The sequence below is a fragment of the Hemibagrus wyckioides genome, linkage group LG10 (assembly GCF_019097595.1).
Source record: "Hemibagrus wyckioides isolate EC202008001 linkage group LG10, SWU_Hwy_1.0, whole genome shotgun sequence".
NCBI classification, from domain to species: Eukaryota; Metazoa; Chordata; class Actinopteri; order Siluriformes; family Bagridae; genus Hemibagrus; species Hemibagrus wyckioides.
Genome location: NC_080719.1, coordinates 13,522,512 through 13,540,851, shown reverse-complemented (window position 1 = coordinate 13,540,851; position 18,340 = coordinate 13,522,512). Strand labels below are relative to the sequence as shown.

Sequence of the window (18,340 nt, the reverse complement as noted above, 5' to 3'; positions counted from 1 at the left end):
GAAGTAAAAAAAAATGAAATTCTTAATATTCATGACCTAAAATGGACATTATGAATTTACCCTATTTTTTTGTTGTCCCAGCATTGTACAGGAGATTGTTGGAGGTTGATAGACAGAGATATATGTCCATTTTATTGGTTAACTATGTTACCTGGGCTTAAGTATATCAGGAGGAGACATCAGGAATTCATAATAAGTCAGGTTATTTTATAACTTGGTTTTCTTTTTAAGCTCTTTCTAAATCACAAGACTTACATGGGGTCATTGTCCCTACTCTGGGAAATCCTGTGTTATTTGATCATTTTACCTACAATTTGGGTTTTAGGCAGCCGATGTAGTAATTTTATTAAACTGTTAGCTGGTTGGCAAGATAGAAAGGTAACTGAAAAGAGGAATGCACTTCAACTACTTTGTTCTTGGAAGGAGGAAATCAGGGAAATCTATCCCTGTTACATCTCTTCTCATTGTGTTAAAAAAGTGCTAATGTGATGATGATACACACTTTGAGTGAAAATCCAATGCTACAAATAGACTTGGAAATCAATTCTAGCATGTCCTTGTCTTAGTGATGTGTGTTAGGAAAGCCACATGGGCACTGAGGTGCTGGGATTCACACTATACGTGACTGCTGCCAATTAATCTGACAATATGACAAGCAGCCCAGCGAACCCGACTGACAGGCTCTTAATTTAATTACACACAGTCACTGCGTCAGGGCTAAATGAACCAGAACCAGTGTGTTCTATGTGAAAGGCCACCGGACTCACATCGCTCTTTCATTTCAGCTCATTTCCGTTTTGGTGTAAACTGCAATAACTCTAATTCAATGTATTACTTTATAGTTCTTACTTTGACAAGGCATTGGGCTCATTTATAAAACATACAAATCGTGACATTATTATTATTATACAGCCCAGTCTGGATGAGTTAATCACAGAAACTTTATTTGTTTGTTTGTTTGCTTGATTGTTTGGGGTGTCTGTGACCTCACGCATGTGGAAGTGAGCAGATTGCTGTCTTCTGATTATACTTTATGATGTATAGCAATTATATATTTACAAGTTTGGCTACTATTAATTATACCACAGAGAACATAACAATGCAAATCAAAATTGTCTGCAGTCCTGCCCAGCTCTGGAGCGTACGCCACTCTGTCTCCTGGTGCCAGGGGTGAATTCGCTCCACTTCCTGGTCCTGCCAGACCACCAGAGGGCACTTGTATATTCAACTCTTTCTGTGTTTTGTTTTGTTTTGTTTTTTTCATATACATGCAGATTCTGTTCTGTGTATGGATTATGCTCAACCGCTTCGTGCTTAGTGAATAATTGTTCTATTTAACTTCCTGTTTTTTTCAGTGTCTTTGTCTAGAGTTTGCCTGTGTGTTCTTTGGGCCCAGCCCTGTTCCAGTTTTTAAGTACTCATATATGTTGCTAATTGTTTTTGTTTTCTTTGATACCAGTTATTTTTTGTAAATAATTCAGCCCTGTAAATAAAAAGTATTTTCTGCGTCTGATCTCCTTCAGGTCTGATGTTCGTGAAAGATGTTCCTATGTCATTTTTAATAGTTTATTTATTGTCACAAGGCAGCCTGGGCGTGAACACCAGAGGGAGCCCTTGCCTGAGTATTAACCCTCTCTGCCCTACTTCCGGGTACAGAGGGGTATTTAAGCAGCGCGCCACCTTCACCCCAGTGCGAAGCATTGTTTCTATTTAGTGTCACTTGCCAAGCCTTTATTCTCGTTAGTTACATGACCTTGCCTGTTTATTCTCTCCTACGAGTTTCGGATTTGCGATTTTGTCTAGTTTTCTTAGTGTTAGTCTTTCTGGTATTTTGACCTTTTGCTTTCGTTTTCCTGACCTCGATTACCTGCCTGCTGTTACTCAATAAATCTGCTAATGGATTCTAATACACCGGCGCCTGATGATTCCTTACATTTATATCTAAGCAGTAGTAAATTCAATTAATCTCTTCATTTTCAGCAACTCTGAGAATAAAGTCCTTGTCTTTTATTATATGAAACATATACTGTGTTACTGAGAAGCACATTTTGACATGCCCCTGAATTTCCCACAACACACCCTTTCGTGCCATACAATGATAACATCTCTGCATTTGGAACACCATCAAGGCCCAAAACAGTAGTTCTTCCTGTTTTGCCACCAGTGCGTGTGTGGGGGAAAAAAATGTCAAGTTTCTATTTGACTATATCATCTACACTGTATGTGTTGCCTTTATACATGTGTCCTCTGCATCTGGTTCTGCCTTATTGCTGGATTCCTCTACACGATATTTTAATCTGTACAAACTGCAGTTTTGTTTTTGTTGTCGCTGATTATGATTCCTCTCTTGGGAGATTTGGAATTTAATCTTACCAGAGTTCTTGCTTTAATTGCAACTCCACATTTCCTGTCCCTGCTTCTTTACACTGATGCAAAACAATGATCTAATCTGCACAAGAGGCCTATAGGACTTGATTCTTGTCCTGAGATTCTTTCTTCAAGATATCTTCACAGTTTTTTATGTGAAGATATCTTTAAAAAAAAGGAAAAGATCTCTACTTTAATTCCTTATTGTGAGATTATATAACAAAAATACGGCCATGAAGCATATTTCCAATCATATTTACTACTTTTAAGCTTCAACTTGTATTTTATGCTTTATTTATAAAATAAGCAAAAGTGACCTGCCAATAGGATAAGACAATTTCAAGCTTGAAATAAGCTTTCTAGACTAAGAAAACTAAGCTAGTTGAAGTAAAGGCTTGACTTTGAAAAGGATTTGATGATGTTCAGTTTTGAAGTCATTTTGGCCCTGCCCCCTCAAGGTTGTCTTGACTTGCCTAAACCTGGTTTTGGAATTGTCTTGAAATAAATAATGCCAGTTTTGACTACAGAACTACTACATATATGCCTCATGGTGTCATTAAAATATTCAATATTACATTAACAAAAATATTACAAAAACAACGTAGAAAACATCTCTTTATCTTTGGCATCCAACATCCTTGTTCTTTATTGCCTCAGAGTTGCAAAAGATGTCGAACATTCATGAATTTCCAATCCACAGGTTAAACGATATAAAATCAATTAAACAAGGAAGCATCAGTGAGTTTTGACATGCATCAGTGATGTGTTGGTTCATTGGATCATTTTCATGATCTGATGCAGTAAAACCAGAACATCTTGTTGGTATGTTTACAGTCATTAAGAACTTCTGGACACAGTCCCAACAGACGTACAGGCAAATTTTCTTGAATGACTCTCTCAAGCCAATTTTCTGTGCTCATAATTTAGATCGGCGCACTCCATTAACCATGTTTACAAAGTTCCAGACAAAGTAAATGAAGGAGGTAAACGTCATAAAAGAGCTAGAAAATGTAAACAGAAACAGAATATTGGAGGCTCTCTGGTTTGTACATGGAATAGATGACTGTATCAAACATATCAAACTGCATCAGCTCACAACGGCTTATGGGAAATTCTGTTCCTTATGTCTACTTTTTTTGTTGACTCAAATAATCTGTTGTCTAATAAACATTAACTACATTAATAAAGTAATAAAACAGCAGTTCAGATGGTGATTTGGAGACAAAGAAAGATGGTGAGAGGAAACTGATGAGGGCATGTTTATGATTTAAAAAAAAAAAAAGTAATTGTTGGAAGGCAGTGGCAAGATTCCTGAAGGGTCTCTATCTCAGCGTTGCGGACTTCAACAAAGAAAAAGATGGCTAATTATGCCAAAGTTACAGCTTTACCTCTCATTGTTACAAAGAGCTGACAGTGGAGGCTCCTTCCACAGTGTTAAAAAAACAATGTCCTCAGAGTAAATGCCTCCAAAGCAAAAATTACACACACTTTTATTTGTTGTATGTGTAAGTTGTTACTATGGAAACAATAAATAAACCCATGGTTAGAACTTCAGCAGTCTTTCTTTTGTTTGTGGGCATTATCATTCCTGCATGTGTTTCTGTGTCATATGGGTACTGCCTAAAGCCAATGTTGATAAGCCATCTGCTTAGAACCTTTCAGAGGAATGTGTCTGTGTGTGTTTGTGTGTGTGTGTGTGTGTGTGAGAAAGAGAGAGAGAGAGAGAGAGAGAGAGAGAGAGAGAGCGAGCGAGAGAGAGAGAGAGAGACTGGCTTAGTGTCTGGGATAGATCCTGTGCATCTCTGGTCATTGATCTCAGTTAATAAATCAGAAATATTCATGGCAGCAGTGGAGGGCTTTTTAAAGCCTTAAAGCTCCTTGCTGCGCTTGAGATGTTAAGAATATGCGGCTTTATTACGTCCCATTAATTCCTTCCAGAAATGGAAACTCTTTGAAGACATTCAGTGGCTTGCCTTGAGGGAAAAAGCAGAGCCCTTTAAAAGGATGTGCTTGAGTGTAAAGGAAAATGTGCACAGTCTATATGTGCAGTTAGCAAATGCTGAACAGGAGTGGAATGCTTCTTCACATACCTAATACACTCATAGATGAAGGAACAAAATGGCTGCTGCTGTCGCCCTTGAAAGACTCGGTTTGGGGCAGTGCCATGGCTGTGGTGAGCTCCAGCTGTTGGGTTTTATTGACATGCCTACTGGCAGCATTCCATTTCTGTTCATTTCTGAGGCATTTCTCTTACCTTAGTACGAGACAAAGTCTTAAAGGAATAGTTTAATTGAAAATGCCATTCACATCATTTTTCTCCACCTCAGTAGTAGCCTGAATATGATTAGCATTTTTTTATAACTTACACTCTAACACTGAAACTTTAAGGCTAGTTTTCATCATCATGACTAAATCATTAAATACTCACCTCAAAGTTGTTAAGATACTATTCAGAGTTGTTTAGTCACATTTAGTTACATGATTTCTGATGCTAATTGACACACTGAATTCGAGAAGAAAAAAAAATGAAAGAAGATCACATTTTTCTTCAGCACATAAATAGAGAGGAGGCATGGCCTAAATACAGCAAATCAGATTGAAGTGGTTTGGATAACTGAATAGTTCCAATTTGATTTGATTTATTTTTTAAATAGGATAGAGCCAAACAGTGGGATACCATCTAACTAGATAGGAATATATTTATTCATAAAACATTTGCAAGAGGAAGTGATCTACAATGGAAATGATAATCCTTTTGCAAAAAAGAAAATCCTTTTGAAAAACTTTTGCATCCTGGGTGATCACCTGAGTTTTTGGAAATTTATGTATAGGGTATCTCAGTCGTTTGAACCCCAATTGCGTAGCTTCACATCATATAATGGAGACGTTACTGCAATTTTATGTATGAATAATGCGGAAAAGTTTGATTTTAATTGCAAACACCAAAACAGTAAATATTTTCTGAAACCCAGTCATTTCATATTAATGTTTGAAGAAAAAAAGAAACCCAAAATAAATCCATAAATAAAAACAAATAAAAGTTAGTCTGTATGCAGAAATGGCCAAATATTTGAGAACACCTACCTATAACAGTAAAGGTTGTGTCTAATATGACCACTAAAGAGATTTTTATGAATTAAAGCTTGCAAATTACCAAATTACCAAATACTTTAGTTACCAAAAACGTTATCAATATGTTGTTTGAAATGTTTTTTGACTTACATGAATTAAAAAATTTCTTTACATTCAGTATGTCTTTATTTTGCTTTAATGGCAGTTTGCACTCAAGCTGACATGGACTCCAAAAGTTTGTGTTATAAATTTAAGTTAGATCAAAAGAGTGTCATCTGAACACGTTCTAGTGCAAAGGATAATTCTCAAGGTATATCTAACCTTTATATATATACTTTAATTTAAAATGACAAAAAATGTGCAGAATCCTAAATACTGAATAGTTAAGATTTTGAAGATTTTCTTTCTAATTCTTTTTGTAAAACGTTATAATTATTTCCTGTAAAAATTAGACCTCAGTTTATACGGTATGTGCTTGTTGAACATCCATTCCAGATTTAGTCCCTAGATCTGTGCTCATTCACCCCCAAGAGTAATAGTAAGGCACTGATGTTGGGTGAGCAGGCCGTGTGCCAAGTTGGCGTTCCAGACTGCACACAAGTTTCTCTAAACACTGATAAATAATACTAAACCTACTGGGGGGAAAAATCAGTAGCAAGTTTGCAGAACTGTGATTAAACCCAGGTTTAAATGTGATGTACTGAATAAGTCGTATTTTAATCACAGTATATTTTATCAGTATTTACTATTGTTTATGAACTTTCGGTTAAATGTATGCATTATTTAAATGGCAAGATTTTACCAGAACCAATAAATTCACATTTTGAAAATGGAAGAAGGAAACAAACACCACAAATGTCTTCATGGTACCAATAAATATCCTGGTTTCGATTTTATTTGAGATTTTGTACTGTTCCTTGAGTTGATCAACCAAAAATGTGCTCTACAAATAAACTTGACTTAGCATGTGATCCTCAATGGTCTTAATTCTTACTTCGAAATGTCTTCTAAAACAGTGCTAGAAAATATTTGCGGTGTTTATGGCCCTGTTGGCTTTCCATCCACATCACTCACGTGAAACGCCCCAATAGAGTCGTGCTCTAGTCATTCCAGAGAATGAGAAGAAACGATCCATAAACTAATGCTCCCAGATGAAGGAACATCCGTGAGGTAATAATGATCCTGGTTTACTCTTATTTTGATGATTAATTTTGATTGATGTATTTTTTTTTTTTTTACCGATGCAAAACCTTAATGGCTGAAGTTTCTCTGAATAGAGGAATAGTTTCCAGTTTTCAGAATAGAGGAATAGTCTTCATACATCCGGTCGAAAAGATTCCAACTTTCTGCATTAAAAAGAACTAAGACACACATTACACAATATACTAAGACACATATTATATGAATATATATGTCTGCAAGTTAAAGACTGCATTAGCTTGCTTTAACAGAAATACATTGTCATATAATAGCTGCATTATGTCGGGCATCTAAAATCAAAAGCAGATGAATTCACATGATTAAAACATTTCATGTGTGCAGCTCATAGTTTAATAGAGTTTCTTTTTAGTGTTTTTTGTGTTTCTTGAAATATCATAACTAGACATAACAACGTTTCCATATAACTACTTTCACTTTTGACTTTTCCATCCCTCTGAATACAAGCTGGATTCATGTGCTAGATTATACAATAGAGACTTCCATTATATTCCTCTGACACGTTCATATTTAATGGCCCAGTATATGGATTGGGAAAAATGGAATTGAAATCACATTTGTTTGGGTTAATATGTTTGTGAGTGTCTAGTGATCCTGGTTTTGTTGGTTGGTGTGGAATTTTTGTTACTCGTTTATGGGTCCAAGCACCAAAGTCAACGCAGACAGAATGTGTTATTAGAAAGCTCGATGGCTCCAAAAATATTATTTGGAAACTTAATTTAATAATGTTTATTAAATTAATATATACTGAGGTGGGTCTGTGGAATTTATTCTACAGTTAAAGCCGTCCCTGGCGTCCCTGAGTTAGAGGATGTGCATCATTCTGATATACAATGTTAGTGCAGTTACAGCTGTATTTTAGGGGGAAAAATTAAACAATCTTAAACATAAAAGATAAAGGTAGCTTTCACGGTTCGCTCCTAAAAACGTAAGCGCAAGACCTTCATTTCTTACAGGCAACATTAAATCATGTTAATGAGAAATCCATAGAAACACAGATGTAATAGAGATGCAGGTGCAAAAGCTGTGCTTAAAATCAAAGAATCCAAAGAGATTGTCCTTCATCTGTTTTGGAAAACACCTGTTACATGGTATTTTTTTTGTTTGTGAGTAAGTTCTTTGTTTGTATTTCTCAAAACTGATAAAACAGGAACTCCATTTTGGTCTTTGACTGATTTGTTTGACGAAGCCTTTATTCTTTGCATGCTGTTGTGACAAAAAGATCCATCATTAAAGGGTCGCTTGTGCCAGAATCCACTCTTGTTCGTAAACAGGGAATAGGCTCTTAATCACATTGCTGGGGTTTTCCAAAAAAGGAAAAAAATCTTGAAAATAAACATTTCATTCCAAATGAGCATTACAAATAATGGAGTTGTTCCAACTGATCCAGTTGCTCCACCAATATTTTAAATAACCTGAATTTTCCTCTTCTCCCCTGTGTACCAAGAACCATGCCATATTTGCAGTGTGACATTTACTTTACAGGTTTTGTGCTGAAGACATGATGCTAATCCTACTACCAATCCCTGGTGTGTGTGCAATTAATTTTAGTTTTGCAGCAAATACAGACTATTGCGGCAAATCACTTAAAGTGGGACACTATGCCAACCAAATTTTGAATAGAATTTTTTAAATGTATTTATTTTAACCTGCCAGTTCAGGTAAGGCAGCTTTAATGATCACACAAGCAACAAATCTAAAATAGAAGGCAATTTGCAAAAAACAAAAACAAAAACAGAGTGTGCTAGGCAAAAACTTTGAACAGGTGTAGGTCAAAACAGTGAATAAAAAAAATGGTAGAAAGGCTTGGTAATGTTGAGAACAAAAAAGTCCTTGAAAGCCCTTAAAAAATTAAAATACAAAAATTGATAACAATAATCTAGTAGTATACATTTTGCACACCCCTTAAACTAATGTTTTAATTTGATCCATGTTTTTGAATGACTTTGTGAAGCAGACTGTAAACAGGACATGCCTTTACAGTTTGATGAATATTGAATGTTTATGCAAGAAAAAGTGGGAAGATTTTTCCTAGTCAATTTGTGCTATGCTGTTAGACTCTTACCCAAAAAGATGGAGAGTGTAATAAAAGGTGCTGATGCAACTGGGTTATTGGGAAAATTTCCTATATTTCACTCAATCACTTTCTGATTGTTTTTCAATAAAATTTTATATATTGTTTTTCATTTCTTTATATCAGAAAAACCTGCCATATAAAAACCTGTGTAGACTTTTTATTTGCATTGTAGGTCTGTTTTTATTTTTACAGATCATCTATGGCCCGTGATTTTCTTGCCCTCATCATCTGAGATAAAAAAAACAAATAGTTTAGATATCTCTGTGTTAAGTTAATGCAATGAAGGAAATGCACTTTTATAAAATATATTTAAAAAACAGTCAGAAATAGGTATAAATGTAACTGGAAGAGTCTGATCTTGACCACTCTGATGGGCTACTTGCACTCAAGGCGATGATGTATTTCTAGTTTGAATTAGAGTGAATCTCACATCTCTATTAATATTGTTTACATTTGGCATTACAGCGGGACATCAACATTATCAACATTATCAACATTGGGGGGTTTCAGTCGTACAGGAAGGTCATAGTATTGGGCTATGGTTAGTTCGGGTGTTCATTTCTATTAATAGCTACTTTCTTACATCCATAGTTGTTGATTTATGATGAAGCATATAGTCTGTCACCTAACCCCATCTGTTCTTACATATACTGAATGATGTCACTGACGTTTATTTTGCCGTTAACGTGGACAATATGAATTAATGTGGAAAAAATGTGCTATTTTTTTAAATTATTGTATGTGTTTGTGCAAGTAGCCCATTAGACCCTTATACTCTCATTGGCCACTTTTATAGGAACACCTGAATCCCTGTTCATTCATGAAATTGTTCAATCAGACAATCATGTGAGAGCAGAGCGATGTGCTTCAGTTAGTGTTTACATCAAAACATCTCAGTGACTGTGGCAAAGTTTTTGGTATGGCTGGACAGGCTGGTTTCAGTTTCAGCATTTCAGAAATCACTGAACTCCTAGGATCAGCTGATCTGCTTAGGGATTACTTTCAGGCACAAAAGTGTCTAAAGTGTTCACATCCAGTAAGCATTGGGTTCTTTAGATAGAAATGACTTGTAGATGATATAAGAAAGGCTAGACTAGTTCAAGCTGACAGAAAGTCTGTGCTTACACAAATAAGCATTTTTTACAACCTTGGTAAGGAGAAGGTCATCTTACGTATGGAACCTTGAGGTAAATGGGCTACAATAGCAGAAGAACATGTTGGATTCCACTCCTGCCAGTCAAGAACAGGTATCTGAACAGGCTGACAGTGAGCACACATCACCAAAAGCAGGGCAGCTGAATCAGATCCCATCAGCCCATCTGCTACCAACAACCATGCCTCGTTCATATTCACTGAATTTACACATTCCCCATTCTGATATGATTTTAATCTGATTGATGTGTTGCTGCCACATAATTGGCTGTTTGGAGAATTGCATGATAGACATGTGTACAGACTTCCCTAATAAACTGGCCTGTGAGTGAATATAGAAGTGTTGAACAGCAGATCATGTATAGGCAGAATTTTGATTTTTATGTGTTTTGATTCATTTAGAAGATCTGGAGTGAGGCCCACAGGATGACTAAAAGGCCTGACTAAAAGGACTAATTTGAGGAAGCATCAAGTAAAGCAAGCCGTGTCACCATAATGTCAGATTACCCGAGCAACACAGGCAATGAGCCATTAAATCATTCCTTCTGCTTTTCAATAAATGCATCTATATTACCAGTCAACCACACCATCGCCTCAGCCTACTTCTCGGGCGTGTTCTGTGCACTGGGCCTCAGCTCCAATCTGTTTGCCTTAGTGGTGCTGGTCAAGTCCTTCAAGCAAACACACAGCCGCTCTCGCTCGTCCTTTCTTCTCTTTCTGGGCGGTCTGGTGGTGACTGATTTCATGGGCCTGCTGGTCACTGGAATCATTGTAGTCTCTTTCCACATCACACATTTCAAATGGATGGAAGTAGATCCTCACTGTCATCTCTGCAACTTCATGGGCATGTCCATGGTGTTCTATGGCCTGTGCCCTCTCCTTTTGGGTGCCACAATGGCTGTGGAACGATTTGTAGGCATCATGTGTCCCTTTGCACGTTCCACCAGCATGTCAAAGAACCGAGTGTGTACCACTGTGGTCAGTGTGTGGGTGACAGCCGGGTGTATCGGCCTGTTGCCTCTGCTCGGTCTGGGCAGCTACCACCTCCAGTACCCGGGTTCATGGTGCTTCCTAAAAATCAGCTCTTTCCCCCAGGATATGGCCTTCTGCCTGCTGTTCTCACTAGTTGGGATATTCTCTCTTGCTACATCATTCATCCTAAACACAATAAGCCTGGTCAAATTGCTGAAGCTCTGTTGTGGACAGGACTCCACTCAGCGCCGGAGAGACTACGAGGTGGAGATGATGGTGCAGCTTATCTTCATCATGGTCATTGCATCCATCTGCTGGTATCCACTGCTGGTAAGTGTGTGACTGTGTGACATGAATTTGTGGAGTCTTGGTTTATTTTTGTGGTGTCTAAAGTTTTACTTGTTATGCATAAGAACTAAATTTGTCCCCGGTGCAGGACAGAAAATAGGAGAGGAATGTGAGTAACATATGACTACAATATAATTTCCTTTATATGATAAAGGAATGGATCAGAAAGAAATGAACACATCGGGCTCCAATTTTCAAGCTGCCTTTATTTGTAAATAGTTCATATAAGCATTTACACAAGAAATTTGGTGTTAATGGAAATCCCATGAATTCAGAAAAAAACATATCTTACTCATGCTCCTGAGTGTGTGGAAATTTAGCAGATGCTTTTTTTCCAGTTATAGTGCTTTGTAGGTCTAGGATTAAGAATAGCAACAAGTGCTTTGTAGGTCTAGGATTAAGAATAGCAACAAGTGCTTTGTAGGTCTAGGATTAAGAATAGCAACAAGTGCTTTGTAGGTCTAGGATTAAGAATAGCAACAAGAAAATTTTGTAAAAACCAGTCATTTTGTATTATTGTCATTAATATAAAGAATATGAAAATTTTAGAAAGCATGCCAAAACAAATGCATAAATTAAGACAAATCATATAATTATGCCAAAAGAAATGACAGTGTATTAAGGAGAACAGGCCTCAGCTGACGGAGGGTTTAATGACCACTGTTTATTATTAAACATATTAATTATATATTTTTATTGGCAACAAGTTTGTCAAAAAACTTCTACTTCTTCCTTTCTTTCTGTCTGTGCACTTGAACTTTTGTGGAGTTTTATAGATATTACCACAGTAAGTTTGTAAGCCAAACACATTCCACTTGAGATTGATGAATGAAGCCCAGTGTGCCCAATTTCTTTCTTTCCCAAACACAGTTGATTTGAAAAGACATTTCAAGGTTTACAAAAGTATTTGCCCTATCCTTTGGAGATCATGGATTCAAGGAATAATTCAATGCCATAGCCATCTATGGCCATGCTCTGTGCTCTCACAAAGTTATATGCTCTCTCAGCTTATGCATGTGGAAGTGGTTCATAGCACTTTTGCTCCCAGTGTGCTACATGTCACATTGAAAAGATACAATCAGCTGGCTTCATTGCTACCTCTTCCTCTGGCTGATGGGTGGGAATTGGCCAAGATTAAATTAGGGAGAAAGTCCAAAAAAAGCAATCATTTAGACTCCCCTTATCTGAGAGCCAGCAGGTAGTAAGTTCCACAAAGATTTATCTTCATTTCTTTGTTTAATTCCTATTCTGTATCATGTTCAGTCTATTAATCTGTGCTAATTTAAAGATTCATGTTTGTTAACTTATTAAAACCGTTACAACTATTGATGCAATTTCTGGGAAAATATTAGGGATTTTATTCTTGAAAAGTTACTTAATCATTTTTGTTAAGTACCCATTATATTATCTCCAATTCCCCCTAGGAGTATGCAAGTCTGTATTTCAATTTGAATGTGAATGTGAAATTAGCATATAATCATCAAACTTTAGGAGGCATGGCATTTGGAACTGGGCAGATTTCTACCAAATTTCACTGAGTTGACCAAGATTAAATTGATAAATTACAGCTGTTTGGGTGGGACAGCTCTATGTGTTAGTTATATTAGTGCACTAACACCAGCGCAAAAAATACATTTGGGGTAAGGGTGAAATTGTATAGTTTTTCGTTTTTGCCAAGCAATTGATTTATTGTAATAATTAGATTATAATAATGGTGTGCTCTGAAATACAATACAAAAGAGATTTTTTGTGCAGGATTTTGGTTCTGCTCTAAAATATTCCTTATGTAATATTCAGAGGCTTTACATTGTTGTAATGAGCATGTCTGTACACACAGGTTTTATACACTATTTTCGGTGGACACATTCTTGATTTGGACCTGAGGATAGAGCAAAATATATGTTATTACACTACTAGCCTTAGCTAACACTATTAGCTATTAGTCTGGTGTACACTGTGTTTATTAATCATTTTAAACTGTGTAGAATCCAAGGATTATTTCATATAAATCATAATGGCTGCATTACATTACATTACATTTGGAGTGATTTTAGCTCCTTAATTTCTCCTTGAAGAGTACATTTTGTGAGAAGGCTAAATTCAGGAAATGTGCTGTGCTCTGGAAGTGTTGTGTGCTGATAAGCCGCCTCTGGAAGAATCATCTCCGGTGGTGGACAGCACAGGAAGTTGTTTTTCTATAAACCCCTAGACACTGAGTGCTCAGGCTGCACATCTAATTGCTAAATGATAATCAAATCTGTAATGAAATAGTTCTCTTCATAAAAATATGTATTTCACTGAAGAGCAAAAAGCTAATAAGGCAAAATGCTAATATACACAACTGTGAAGATAGAGGAGACCTACATACTTTAGTCAGGCTTCTCAGTACACTGTATGATAAACATCGCACAATGTTTAACTTTCATGGCACTGTTTTATAAATCAGCCTACGAATTAACACCTCGTTATTTTTGCAGCGATGCCAATGTCATTTCATGCATTTGGACTGTAACTTGTATTCAAATGCATTTGAATCTTAAACAATCTAGCATTTTACACAGTTGTTCGAAACTAAAAGTGTGAATTCTTCTTCTGAATTTTACTATGTTCTTATGTCCAAATTTCTGATTTGTGTTTATTTATTTATTATACAGTTTCTTATACATTTATTATAAAGTATCACAGAATTTTAGTCAAAATAATCACCCATTTTTCACCCCAATCCTTCATGTGTATACAAGATGGCTGACCTAGTGTGGGGATTTTCCTGGCATTGACTAACAATGTTTCCCCTGGACAGATTTACATTCTGAAGACTGTTTTATCAGCTGATGCCGTCAACCCCTATTTTGTTCTGTTGTGGCTTCGAATGGCCACCGTCAATCAGATATGCGACCCCTGGATTTACATCCTCTGTCAGGAGTCTAGACTGAGGCGAGTAGATTAATCCAGATTAACAACAACTAGCAATGATTCCTGGCTAAACTGAGATCAAACAGAGAGAAGCGAATCAAAATGTCTTCCTTGCTAGCTGCCAGTATATTGGCTAGGCTAGGGGTCTTTATTATTATCCACAAAGGTTCAGTATAGCTGCAGGCAGGTACACATGATAGTTAACTGGAGACCAAACTGAATTGATTAAACAAGTAGAGACAGGTGTGACTTGGCTGGAATGAAAACCTGTTGCCACACCAGATTACTGTGGATAATATTGAAGATCACTGGGCTAGGCCGTAGTGCCTGAAAGTAGATTGCACACTTGAGCTTCCATGGCTTAAAAGATTTCTGAAATCATCTCAAAAATAATAATTCATAACTCCTTATGTTTTTAACCTCCTTTTTCAGCATGTGGAGTGTGTGTGTGTGTGTGTGTGTGTGTGTGTGTGTGTTTAAAAAAATCAACTCATAAGTAGTAATTCACTGGTTTACAAGGTTTACTTATGGTTTTAGATTTTTTACTTTAGCTGCAAGGCAGATTAAATTTACCTCAACCTCAATACATAGTTCTAGTGCTTAATATTGAATGCCAGATTTTTTTTTGTTTGTTTGTTTTTATTTCTTAATGATTATTAATTATTTTATAACACCCCAAAATGTCTAGCTTCAGATCATAAGATAGCAAGGTATCATATTAATACTAATACAGAAGAGGTAGATAATAATAAAATAAACACACTAATTGTAACCACATTTTTAGTCTTGTTCTATATGCTGTTGTTAATTAGCCTGCAAGCCACACAAAATATACTGCTAGTTACAAAAGACAGAACACTATAAAATATCATTTTTGAGAATCCCTTCTAGCATTTTCTTACCGCTGCGGATCACAAAACCCCTAAAATACAGTCCTTGTTTAGCTATGACATTAAGGAAATCCAGAATTTTTCCTTCCTAGTGTAGTCCCACCTGCTAAGCCCTGCCTTCCAAAATATACATTTTCAGTTGTTTACAGAAAATGATGTGGAAAATAACATCCTCCAGGTTCTCATGTTCCATTTCCTCTTCCAAAAAACATGCTGATAGGAGGATTGACTACCCACAATTGTACCTAGAGGTGACAGAGTGTGTCTGAATCTCTCTTGTTCATGTAGCTGCTTATTCACTACATGGGAAGCATCATATGGCTGTGGTATCTAAAAAAAAAGCAACTAAAGAGCTATTACATTTAACCTTCAGCTTGAATGCATGACTGTGAGTGTATGCATGTTATTTTATGCAGTTGCTATCAGCTGTCTGCTGTCAGGAATTACATAACAAGCAGAGTTTAAGGAAAATCATATCTCAACCTGAATGAGAGAGTTTTGGTTGAAAGAAAGTGTGCATGAATGCATGCTGTAGCGATTTGCATGCATGCATGTATGCGTACTGTGGTCCTGCATGAATGCACTTAAAAACTATATACGAGTGTATTCTCTCTGTAGATTTAATTTAATGCTCATCATCTCTATTTTTCCCTTTTATTCATTTTCCTCCATTTCAATGTATGTAGGTGTTTATTGCGCAGACAGTGTCTTCTGAGACAAAGAAGGACATCCACAGACTACTACTCGTCTATATTCGCTTCGCTACTTGGAACCAGATTCTCGATCCCTGGGTCTATATCCTCTTCCGCCGTTCCGTGCTGAAGCGGGTCTATCCTCGCATGGACTGGTCGCGTGGCTCCATCATCAGCCTTTCCCCAACTATGTCCACCACCAGGATCAGACTCACTCGTGCCTCTATAGCACGCCCTGAGGATCTCAACGAGCAAATCTCAGAAGATCCAAAGCGGAAAGTTTCTTTATTGTCAAAGCATAGAGACTCTTCTCCTTCTTGATCAACACTCAGGGCTTTTTATGGCTTCAAGCATCATTTTTGTTTATGTAAAATCTGATGTAACCACTTTTAAATGGTTCATTCTTCTTTGATGGCTACATGACTACATGTATTAATATTTGGCTCACTTTTGTTAACACTCACTTTTCCAACAGAGACGTTTCATTTAGTTCAGCTTAATTTGATTTGTATAAGATGTAAAGGTGAGCTAGTTTCTACTTGCTAATAAATGTGAGCTAATTTCTACTAGCTAATGCAGCTGTAGCTGTTGGTAGTCTATTTGGGAAGGCAGAAGGACATTAAGCAGTATTCCAATTTCCATAGTTGTGTATGTTTAAGGTTTTTGCCATTTTAAATTATACTACAGGTTTAGAGATGGTCCTAGGTTGACTTCCTGATAAACTGATAAACTGCATGCTTTTATAATGTTTTGCATGGAACAACCTCATATGATCATGTGCACAAGCACCCAAGAGGACAGAACTTTTTCTTGCATCAACATGTATTCATTTTTTCACATCACCTGGGAGATGCACAAAATCTTAAAAAAATAAAATAAAATAATAATAATGCAACATATATGTCAAATGTAATAATCCATAATAATGTCAAATGTAATAATCCATCTGGATAGACATCTTTTAAATTTTACAATCAATCCATCTGCCAGAAACTCCAATTCCCAGAACCTGTTCACTCCCCAGTCTCTGTCAGTCAACTTCACACACTCACAGGTTTACTAATCACTCTCACCTCTAGTTCATTAGCATATGTGCATATATTCACTCATTTCCAGCTGTTTCTTTGCAAAAAGGGTTTGTGTATTTTGTCTGCAGTTCTGAGCCTTTTGTTGTTCTGTTGGTTTTGTTTCTATATTTCTTTTGTTTCATACCACAGTAATGTTTTACACTTCTTTTATAAAATAATATATATATATATATACTATTTTATTGGACTTGTTCTGCTATATTATTGTTTCTATATTAACAGCTTATTCCTGGAACTTGTATGGTGGACATGCCAGGTAATCTAAGGCTGACGATAAACACTTTTTTTAAAGTGTTGTTATTTAAAAAAGAAAAGCATTTAAGTAGTGATACTGGGACGTCTTCTATACGGAGGCTTTTATTCACTATTCACTGAAGGAGTCTCCGGGATCAGCATGATTTGTGAGGGTTTTACTAACTTCAAGAGAGAGAAAAAATAGAAGCTAGTGAGGGAACGTCTTCAGTTCTCATGCACTCTGAGAGAGTGCATGATGTTGCAAAACTTGCTTTACTTTCTGATGAGTTACTGTTATGGCTGTCTTAATAAATGGAATTTGTACATTGGCAGTTAAAAATTTTCATACACTGTATTAACACTTTAACTCAGTAAAACTAAACCGTTAAACAATGCTGTTGAGCAGTGGCTTTAGTCTGTCTGTTTACAGATTTGTTACAGTGGTGGAAACCATAAGCCACAGTTGTGTGTGTGTGTGTGTGTGTGTATGTGTGTGAGATTGTTACAAACTGCGGTGGCATGTATACACCTGTCTATGATATCCAGCATCAACCTTTTCAGCAAATTGTGCAAGAACTTTTTTTTTACAATAAATAAATACATTTTAAAAGGCCTACAGATAAAAAAATAAGTTTTATAAAAAACAATTTGATGCATCCCCCTACAAAAAGTTAATAATTAAAAATAATTGAATATACTGTGTCAATAAAGCCTCTTTTAAAAGTCACCTTTCACCGTTTAAAAGAATAAAAAAAAATAGAAATGTGTTCTGTGAGTGAAAAATGAAAAGCTTTGTGGCTTTATCTGAACTGAGGAAGCCCATAAAAATTATTTTGCACAACAAAGGGTCTTTTTTTGAGAAGGCATACTCTGAATTACAAAACATAAATAAATATAATAATTATAAAGAAATAAATCTAAGTAAATTGAAAGATTACTGAAAGAAACTGATTTTTGCTGTATTAGAAAGAAGAAAAATCTAACTATCCTAGACAAGCCAGATATGATTTATTTCAAATTCATTTCAAATAGTTGAGCTATTAATAGCTGTGACATATTAGTCTCCTATCTAATATTCCCACCAGCTGTTACTGACTTATGATTTTGTAATAATGCACAAGAGATTAGTTTGTGCTGTGCATATACATTTTGGAGAAGTTACCTTAATAAAGCACAATCTTTTGAGCGGCGAATGCTGTACTAAATAAATACTCGCTTGCTTGCTGCCACAAATATTCTCAGTGGTGGTCTCTGCCATGTTAGTCCTATTGGCACATAGCAGTGGCTTTAATCCCAGAACTAAAAACACTCCACATG

At 36.2% G+C, this 18,340-nt stretch overlaps 1 protein-coding gene across 2 annotated transcripts; it reads left to right on the top strand.

Annotated features, from left to right (window-relative positions):
• Positions 1-6,513: 6,513 nt before the first annotated feature.
• tbxa2r (thromboxane A2 receptor) lies at positions 6,514-17,417 on the top strand. Of its 2 annotated transcripts, none has more exons than XM_058400957.1 (3): positions 6,514-6,609; positions 10,289-11,188; positions 15,696-17,417. In XM_058400957.1, the coding sequence occupies exons 2-3, from the start codon at positions 10,382-10,384 to the stop codon at positions 16,020-16,022; spliced, it is 1,134 nt and encodes a 377-aa protein (XP_058256940.1). In that variant the 5' UTR covers positions 6,514-6,609; positions 10,289-10,381; the 3' UTR covers positions 16,023-17,417. The 2 variants fall into 2 exon arrangements, with proteins under 2 accessions (XP_058256940.1, XP_058256941.1); XM_058400958.1 differs by having other exon boundaries at positions 6,522-6,609; positions 10,292-11,188.
• The last annotated feature ends 923 nt before the right edge of the window (positions 17,418-18,340 follow it).